The sequence below is a fragment of the Nipponia nippon genome, unplaced genomic scaffold (assembly GCF_047370975.1).
Source record: "Nipponia nippon isolate SJK-2023a ecotype South Korea unplaced genomic scaffold, ASM4737097v1 scaffold_1, whole genome shotgun sequence".
Taxonomy (NCBI): domain Eukaryota; kingdom Metazoa; phylum Chordata; class Aves; order Pelecaniformes; family Threskiornithidae; genus Nipponia; species Nipponia nippon.
The window spans coordinates 24,308,174-24,318,426 of record NW_028262290.1 but is presented as its reverse complement, the minus strand read 5'-3'; the positions used below and the strand labels follow the sequence as shown (position 1 = coordinate 24,318,426).

Here is a 10,253-nt window from a genome sequence, read left to right as displayed (position 1 = left end):
CACTAAATTAATATTTTCCAGTTTTACTTAGTACAAACTTAACCGTTTCAACACTCTTGCTCATAGGTACAAACTCTATTTTTTTTTTCTTTTGAACACTGATTTTCCATTTTAAAGGTGCCACAATTCAGTCTATTTTCCTTTACACTTGAAAAAAATTACTACTTCAAGACTACAACTGAAGTTTTTTTCAAAATTCAGGGAATAGAAGAACAAACAAAACTTACAACAGACAATCACTTGCACCTTTAAATCTAGAATATACCTAATATTCAGATTACAATGAAAACCTATGTGCATTTTTTTTTTAATTTTTATTTGGGTTTATTTTTTCCAAATTTCAAATCTGTGTGCATTTTGGTGAACCTCAAAAGTAACTCCATAGTAATAAAAGTGGCATGGCAATTTTTGTTTCCCACTTTTTGATGGTTATATATGATTTAATAATTAGATACACGACATCACTAATAAGCTACATAATTCTAATAGCGAAACTTATATTGACTTATATTGCTTGCTGTTGTTGATGTAGTTTTTAAATGTCTGAAAAATATTAGAAGATACATAATTCTAGTCAGTTTAGTCATAAGCTCAGGAAATTTACAGTAAAACAGAGAGGAAAATCTTAATATCTTTATAATATATTTTTGATATATTATAATATATACACATTTATATACATATATATAATATACAATATAATTTACTACATATAATAATTTGTAGTAAAAACAGAAAAAGGAACCACCAAGAAACATTACAAATTAACTAGTCCAAGTTTTAGCACCTAGAACAGTAGAGGAGGAAGAAGCCCAAATAATTTTTATTTCCTTCACAAGTGTTTCTAAAATATCGCAGTACTGCTTATTTAGGATCACCAACTCTTTCACACTGTCAGTCTCATACTGTCTACAGGGCATCTCAGTAGGTTATAAAGAATCACAAAATAGCAAAAAGTCTTCTCCTACACGGATAGACTGAGGGTTCCTGGGACCAAGAGCCCACATCCATGCTGTTGTACTTGGAGGCATTGGAGCAGGACAGGCAGAATCGGAGCAGGACAGACATGGACAGCAGTTTGCCCAGTAAGTTAACCCAGTTAAAGTATCCATATTAGCTAACAGACATAGTGAAGGAGAAGTTCAGAGGATTGGAAACCTTCGTCCAGTGAAAAAAGATGTTCCTCACAGGCTGTCTCCCAAACCTCCTTGTCAGTAATCACCTCAGATTCTCTCATGTCCTGCAAACAGCCTGGGCCAACCTACCTCCAAACCCCTCTGCTCACAGGGCTGCCCTGGGCTGCCTGATGCACAGGAGGCAGGAGACTCAAGTTCTGACATGAGAAGCACAACAGCTGTCAAACACCAACATCAGTATAGGACTCTTTCCAAAACAGTGCTCAAAATAAAAGGTTGGTTTAAGTTAACGAACAAAAGCGGTAGAAATGAACTAATATGGCTATTTAGGTTTTTAAAAAATATGTATTTAAATGTTTAATTTCCTTGTTTTTCCCCTTGACTGCAGCGTCAAGTAGTGGGATATTCGCTTAATCATCCTCTACCTTTTCTCAACTTCCCTCATTTTTTATGAGCTCTATTTTTCCTCTCCATTTTGCGCTTCATTGATCCCACTTCTGCTGCATAAAATGGGAAATCACCCATAGCAGCAACAACACTGAAGCCAGCAACACACCGACACTCTCTTTCATCAAGATAAAGTCCTATGCAGGTAGATACATTTCCTGAGGACTTCCTTGAAGTCCTGTCCTCTTTTCACTTCTAGCCAAATGTTACACAATCTTGTGTACACATTCCCAGTCTCCAGGTTGAACTGTATCTGTTTTTGCTAGCTTTTAAGGGATTCAGAATTACTCAAGTCACATGAACGAACAAGATGTGCATACCACTAGATCTGCACTTTTTGGTTATATCTATCCTGCACGTTTCACTGAATTGCTGAAATACTGAATAAATCAGACTAGCTCAGGCAGCTGACATTTCCAGCAGACATGCCCTCGTTGCTTTAGTATGCCCAAGTTCATTACTACACACCACCTGCCTGCTACCTGCAAATTCTGCATGTACTCTGCTCTCATCCCTTTGCACGTCAGAGACCTCTTGTAAGACCTCCAGCTACTTTCATTTCATGCCACCCATTTCCTTTCTGTCAAAGACTGATTCCCGCATGACCCCTTCCTCCCATTTTTTCTATTTTTTTCTTTCTTCTGTAGGAAATAAATTATTCAGGGTGTCAACATACTTGAACTGGAACTGAGATGGAGGTAGTTATAATGAAATGCTAATAACTGCCAGGAAAATTACAGAGTTGTTCAGGGCTGCTGGGTCTGCCAAGCAGCTGCCAGGAGCACTACGTGTCTCCCCTACTCTTCTAGTTTACTGATTTTCACCAAAACAGGGCGTTGTTCTTCAATTCCAAACTTTCAGAAAACATTCCAGCGTTGATTGGATGTGTCATTCAAAAGTAATCACACAACAGACAAAGAAACAGAGGAATGTTTTTCTGCTGAACATGAGGGCTTTTGATGTGTGCTTAGGGTGTGCTTCAACATTACACTTCTCTGTTGGCACATCCCTCTGTTGTGTCAATGCAACTCTACAGGGAGGCCGTGCTATAAACGAGGTTGCTTCCATTAACACAGATTATTTCACCGAGCTGGCTTGCATTGCAGACTCCCAAAAAGTTTTACCAGTAAAATTCACCACTCCCACAACTCTAGCAGAGGGACAGAAACGTGTAGCGGTGGTGTAAAGGAACTCCTCAAGAACCTTCGCGCTAGAGAAATTACAAGTCAGAAGCACATCTTTAATTAAAGACCACTGATGCTGTTAAAATGTTTCTGTCCCTCACCTGCCAGCTACCACCTTTTAGCCACAGGTTAACATGCCACAGCTGCTGAAAAACGGTCAGACGCTTCGCTCGACTACGAGCTGTGGGAGTGGTGACCTTCTTCGTAAGAGAAAACACAGTCCAAGCTCCTTCAACTCTTTCTGAGGTGATACTGTCTTACGGGCAATGATTCATCAGTGAAGATGGCATAGAAAGTGAGGCGACAGTGTATGTAAAACCAGGGCAGATTCATGATTAACTCAGCATGTTTATACCAGAGGCAGCGCAGACAGCTAACCCGTCAGGAGCTGGGGCTTTCAGACCTTGACTGGCTCAGTCAGATTTCAACATACGTACTGCTACGGGAGGTAGACTCCTACCCGAGGTCTCGTTGTTTGGGCCCCGCTTCACATGAACCTACCCCATGTGCCATATATTGCTTTCTTTTCTGTTTTCAGCCATGTAACTATACCGCGCAGATTAAACACACAGGATTTCAAATTTCCAGGAGGAATATGTAACTCAACAGGTATACCCCAGACTTTTCTTTAAAACTCAAATCAGAGGGCTTTGTACAAGGTTATTCATTATCTACATCAAAGCAGTGCCCACAGGCACTGCCTACTGCACTTCACCCTGGAAAAAATGGGCCCAGGCTCTTTTCCAGATCATCCACATGCCAACCTGTGAGGAGTCCATTAACTCACGCTCTTCCAAATGTGGGCCCAGGGCATTCACTTGCTGCCAGGAGCAACCCCAAAGGGACTCAGGGCTATTGGGAAGGGCGTTTATGATCAACGTATTGAGAAGAGCTCTGGGCACAGAGAAAATGGAAGGTATTTCAGAGTGACTTTCTTCTCTCATGCAAAATGGTGAAATTCAGAGCCTAAGCAGAACTTCACTCAAAAGCAAAAATGGAAAATGTCCATCTTTATTAAACTCACTGGAAACAACCAACGCGTTTGCCATCACTGAGATTTGCGCCACTATAACGTGAATCAAAATTTGGGGCCGGAGTTGGCTGAATCCACACAAGCAACAGTAACACAGCTCAGGGATTCACGGTGTTGCGGGTTAAAGCCCGCCCTCCTGACGGAAGAGGCCTTCCTCAGGCTTCTCCGCGCCAGGAACACGCACCCACGCGCAGACAGGGCCTCCGCCGCCGCCTGAGGGGACGGCAGACACGGACCCCAGCTCCGCCGGCCTTTCCCGCCCCTCCATTTCCCGCCCATCGGGACCCCCCGCGGCGCCGCTCCCTCCCGGCCCCTCCCACCTCCCTAACGGCCACCGCCGCCCCGCCCCGCCCCGCCCCGCCCCGCCCCGCTCGCTGAAAACCCCGCCCCCTCCCCGGTGCAAGTCCCAGCCACTCCGTTCCGCCCGTCCGCTCCTGGCAGGCCGCGTGACCTCCGCCGGCTTCAAGCCCGACTTCCGTCCCCACCTCGGTGCTCTCGACAAATCCCTCCGGCGGAGGACGTCGGAGGCGGCGGACGCTGGAGAAGAGCACACGCGTCGGAGAACCCGGAAGTGCCCGTGCGGCGGAGCCGGAGCGGCAGGAGCTGCCTGCGCGGGGCTCCCGCGGCCCGGCCGGCCCGGTGAGGACGGCGGCGGCTGGGTGGGGGGCACGGAGCCTCGGAGGTGTTTGGAGGGGTAGGTAAAGGGGTTCTGAGAGGGCTTGGGGCTGGGGGAGGGAGGTGTGAGGGGTGTCCTGAAGGTATGGGCGGGGGGTTCCCGGCTTCGCGGGGGTGCCCGAGGGAGGCTGCGGCGCTGATGAGGGCGGGGAAGGGTCTCCTCAGGGAGGGCGGGGGGTGGGAGGAGAGCGGTGGCAAGTGGTAACGGAACGTCGGCTTGGGCTTTGAAGGATTTTGGTTTGCTTGGAGTTAAGGGTGGCACGAAGCTGACATTTTTGCCGTGTGCACGGTACTCAAGGTATCAGATGGGTGAGGTGTTTCTGAGGTGATGTTTTAGTATGGACTTCTATCAGTTAAAAGTGACAGGGTTTCTGTCACTTAAATTTTATGTGAAGGCATGATAGACTGCTTGACCTCCTTCTTATCTGTTTTTTTGGTTTGTCTGGGTTGGCTTTTCTTTTGATTATGAGCAAGCCAGTTATTAGTTCCAATATATATATGTATATAAGCTGGAAATTCGTAAATGTAAATAGATGTGCTTTCATCTTGGTATTTATTTCATCTTTATATGCAAGTATATGTATCTTTACATATAGACATGTGTGTTTAGAAAGCAGAATTTGAAATATAATTTTTCACATGTCCAAACAATGTGACTGTTGCTTTATTGAAAATTAGGCTGACATTTTATAAATAGTATTTCATTGACTTGTCTTTTTTCCTAGTGCTTGATCTGTGATACAGAAATCTTCCAGAATGCTGGAGTCCTATGTAACTCCTATTTTGATGAGTTATGTGAATCGCTACATAAAGAACTTGAAGCCTTCAGATCTACAGTTGTCACTCTGGGGAGGAGATGTTGTACTTAGTAAGCTTGAATTAAAGTTGGATGTACTTGAACAGGTATGTTATGTTTACAGTAGTTACAGCCTGTGTCTTTGATTTAAAAGAAGTTGACTAAATAATTTACATTGGTCTGCACAGATAAATCTTCATTTAGTATTCACTGTTTTTATTCTTATGCAAATCCTTCCCCCCCCCCCCCCCGCATTTAGTTATTTTTGCATTTATTCCATGCCATTTGTTTAGTAATGAATGGTAATTCTTTGTGTATTCTGTAAGTTATGGGATGTGAAAAGAAAGGCTTTTTTGTGGACCTATTTTCTTCTTTCAGTAACCATTGTTTTACAGTACGAACATTAACTAAATTTCTTTTCCAGTCATATTTACTAATTGCATATAGTAACTAATCCAAAATGTCACAAAGTAAAGTAGGATCTCTTTGTAATTATGCATACTAAACACAGATTTGTCTTCTCTCTATTGCTTTATGACTCCAGTTTTCATCATTTCAGTTGTATCTAAACTTTAAGAGTAAATGAGGGACAGATTTGATCAGCATGTTTGCGTAGATTAGATCAGAGGCTCCGTAAAACTTAGCCTTAAAAAGACAAGCTTGACCAAGTACAACACTCAATACAGAATTTGGAGCCTGCTGTCAATATGAACTGGTGAAGTCTTAGTGAAGGGACTGTTTCCTTCTGTGCTCATCTGAGTTGACAACTTGAGGAGTTGAGTGTGTGAGATAGATAAAGCTGTTTTCTGTTGTGCATGGTGTAGCGAGTCTTAGCTAGAGTCCTGTGTCCAGATGTAGTCCAACTGAAGGAGCTGAGAGAAATGCAGTGAAAAATAATGGGAGATTTAGACAATTAGGCCATTGAAAGAAGAATGAAATAGACAGGGAATGTGTTTTTAATTTTGAATAAAATAAGGTGAGACAAGATAGGGCAAGAGTTACATGGATGAGACAAGAAAGAATGGAATAAATTGCACTCAGGGAGACCTAGATTAGGCATTAAGGAAAATTTTCACATGTTTTTATCGGATTATGAGGCATTGGAGTAGACTGAGGAGACTGCGTGGTTTCTATAAGGGGAGACCTTTTAAAATGTGAAAGAAATACTTATGGTTAATTAAGTATCTTTGATCCTGTTCTGGAAGAGGAGAAAAATCTTTCAGAAGATCCTGTCCTATTTTCTGTGCTGCTGTAAAGAGCCTGATCTGTCTTCCTTTAAGTATTTGGTGGCCTCTGTATTTTCTTTCAAGTCTTTTGATTCCTCATTTTCTTTCTACAGCTTGTCCATACAGCTGATATGGATACTAGACTGCAGTTGTGTATATGTTCCTCCTGTGAATATTCAAAGCCTTTTTTAATGTATATATTATGGAATCAAAGAAGGGTTGATCAGAAAGGAATTCTGGAGATCATCTAGTCCAACTTCCGTTTCTGAGCAGGGCTGTTGCCAGCATTATGTGAGATCAACTTGTGGTTTTCTCCAGTTGAGTCTTGAAATCTCCTTTCTTGGTTGTGAAAACCTCCTCTTTGGGTAAACTGTTCCAGTGCTATACCATGTAGGGAGAAAGTTTGTCCTAATAACAAATGACAACTTGGGATGAATATGTCAAACTCGCTATATTACCTGGCGCTGCTAGGATTTTGCTGCTATCATCTATGTTGTTCCCTTTCAAATAGTTGCAGTTTGCTGGTAGGTGATCCCTGGCTTCATCTTTGTTTGCTGATGTATCATCTGGGTACCTAAATGTCCGCTGCAATCTGTTGCTGTCATGGCTTTTGTAAAGGTGAATGTTGCCATATATATCTGTGCTCATGTCTCATCAGCTTGAATGGGGATGTGAATATGCGATGAAAGCAAAATTTAGCTCAGATTAATATTTTTTTTTTTACAGTATTTGGCTGTGTGTTTATGTGAAATGTAGTGATCTTAATTTGGTTCTTGTTATTCTTTGGAACTTGCCTAGACCCACAGACTGTATTTAGGGTGTCTTTCTCTTTTTTGTAGAAGGGATGCTGCTTTATGCCTGCTCAGCAAAACTCTTTGAGTATGTAGTATGTGCTAATATAACATCCCCAAGCCTTTGCAGCTGGCAGGGAGCTCCCCTGAAAAGCTAAAGTCTCCAAAAAGTTACCAGTATATGTTATTTTATTTGAATTCTCTGCCTGAATGGATCCATGATATCCAAAGTTAACCACTTTCACTGCTCTTCCCTTGTAACATCCTTTCTGTCCTGTGCTGTTATCCCCAGCATGGTTCTCTGCTCCTTATCTGGCATAAATGCAGCCTTAATTTCATTGTTTAGGCTTTGGATACACATGCACATACCCTGGATATCATTGTCTGGAGTCTTAAACATTTTCAGAGGATTCCAGCTTTTGTGCAACTACACATGATTATTTAGGAATATTAGGATAGGTGCCAAACTACCTGCACAAAACACCTTATAACAGATCAGGGAACAAGTCTGCTTTCTCCCTTCACTCCTTGCACTTCAGCTGATGTGCGGGTTCCCATGTCATGTTGTGCTCTTTCAGGCCACCAAACAGAATCCCAAAGAACAGATGAGAACAGAGCACAAACTGCTGTCTGTCTTCTAGAAGATCTTACTTTGAACTATTTTTGGGACCAAGTTGGAACCAGTACCTTATGAAATCACATGTAATATAGCTGTTGACACAGAAGATTTATCAAACCCAAAGAGAACATTTTAGTACCTGAAAATACTTTGCATGTTTTTATGTATATTTATGTATGGTTTATATGCGCTTATTGAATTAAGCTGAATGTTATATGCAATAACTCCTTGTTTTTGTCCTTCCCCTGCCCTCTTTTTTTTTTATTTTTTTTTTTTTGAGACAATACCAATTCTGTAGTGAAAGATGATTACTGGTTGGTACTTGGGTTCAACCTTCTAGGTACAATGTAGCTTTGGTACATAATTATGTCACTCTTTGAATAGCCAGTTAATGTTATAATTATTATCTTTAGTTGAAGATTAAATCTAACAAGATTTTGATACTAGGTTTCTTTTTTTTTCTTATCCGGGATGATTCAATTACTAAAAGACTAAGCATTCCAAGAAATTTTCCATCTGGCACACTATACAAAAACTGCTTCAAGAAAGCATTTTATAATTAAACTTTAATATTAATAGTTAAATATTGTTTTATGGAAAAGCCTTTTAAGCACTTTTGGCAACTTTTTTGTGAAGTCACTGTGGTATCAGAGGTAACAGAACTACGTACGAACTTGGTAACTAGCTTGTGTGTAGTGTTTCTGTTGACACAGTGGTACCGAAGAGATAAGATACTTGGTGAGCTCTTCTTGCAGCTTGTGTATATTTCCATAACATCATAGCTTATTATGTTAGCTGTCTTACAAACTCAGAAGGGAAAGATGAAGTGGTCTTTGATTGGAAGACAAAGGAGAACTTGATCTAAAGATTATTGAGTCTTATTGTAGTGTGGACTTTTCGTACCTGAAAGAATTTAAGAAGAAAGAAATACAAAAAATGCTAATGTACTTAAAATATTCTTACTATAAGTGTCTGTGTTATGTGCCACTGGGTTACTTATGAAGTACAGCCTTGAATGTGAAGAAAAGTATTTGAATTAATACTGACATGGAGGAAACAGTACTTGTTTATCACCCCAAAGTTTGGGAGAGTCCTATATTTCAGAGCAAGGGGAGATTTTAGGGCAAGGGGAATTAAGATCATCTAGTCTGTGGTCTTGCATGATGTCGGTCAGTTATTTATGTGTCAAGCCCAGGAATTTGTTTTCAGCCGTATCATAATTTTTTGAAGGATTTATATGATGCAATTGTAAAATCCAAAATGTAAAGACTAATCAGTTGTAAGTACAAAAGATGTATTAGGAATTTCATGCAGTACTTAATGAAAGGGGAAAGATTGCACAGGAAAGGAAGAGGAATAAAGATGGTCTTTGTTATGTTGTATTATGCACAAGCTACTAAATTTGGGACACATTTGTTTTGTATTGTCTACTGAAATAACACAACCAAGACTTCTCTGTATTGCTTTAAGGAAACTTGCTTGTGCAATTAGGATAACGTCAGACAATATTTGTATCTAAATTCCTTTGGAAAAGAACAACTGTGTCTTCTAAATATGCTGTGCATTTGGTCGTATCGCTTCATTCTGAAGGAATTCCTACTTCTGTTCAGTTTCTTCATATATCTTAGTTAGCTAGACAAAAATGAGGATGTGTTAAAGCCATCCAGCAAATGGTGGAAAAATATCTGTTCTAGAATGCTTTTTGAAGTAAACTCATAACTTATGCTTGTGAGCACAAGTCAGGATCTAAACAGACATTGCGGTATTGATGAGTGACATAAAAATTACATATCTGCTAGTCTGGAAAGGGAATTTATTTCTATTCTTCTTAATAGTGATAGTTCATGAAAGCATTGTCTCTTAAGTTGTAATGTATTTGTAGATTGTGTATTTTTTTGATCATTTATTTCTGTGGGCCCCCACAAAACTGTGGGACATAAGGTATTTTTTCATTTATTGTATGACCAGTGTAGCAACATCCATAGCTAAACTGCCTAATACTTGCTTTTCGGTGGCTTAACTGAAATTGTCTGGATTAAAATTTTATTCATGTTGATTGTAAGCCTAAGGCTGAATTTTTAGGAGAGAGGCTTTTAGCTAAAATCCTTCGGTGTATTTATGAATGAGATGAAGGAGAAACCACTTTGTAAAAACAAATTAGCAATTTTCTTCAAACTGCTTTTATGAGAAGGTCTGTAACTATCATCTTTTGGAATGGGGACTTGAAATTAGATGTGATTTTGTGTAAGCATGGCTGAGCTAGGAGTCAAGATTTCCCCTGACATGAGAGGTGTGGGTTTTTTTTCTTTTTTAAACTTTGTTCATGAAAGCTCATTAAACCCAAGA

General features: G+C 40.5%; 1 protein-coding gene across 7 annotated transcripts in view; it reads left to right on the top strand.

Moving 5' to 3' along the window:
• Positions 1-4,219: 4,219 nt before the first annotated feature.
• VPS13B (vacuolar protein sorting 13 homolog B) overlaps positions 4,220-10,253 on the top strand; it is a 483,190-nt gene continuing 477,156 nt past the window's right edge. For all 7 annotated transcript variants that reach the window (XM_087749030.1, XM_087749012.1, XM_087749022.1 and 4 more), the window contains exons 1-2: positions 4,220-4,494; positions 5,201-5,378. In XM_087749030.1, coding sequence (XP_087605156.1) covers positions 5,232-5,378 — 147 coding nt within the window. In that variant the 5' untranslated portion in view covers positions 4,220-4,494; positions 5,201-5,231. The remainder of the gene's footprint in view (positions 4,495-5,200; positions 5,379-10,253) is intronic.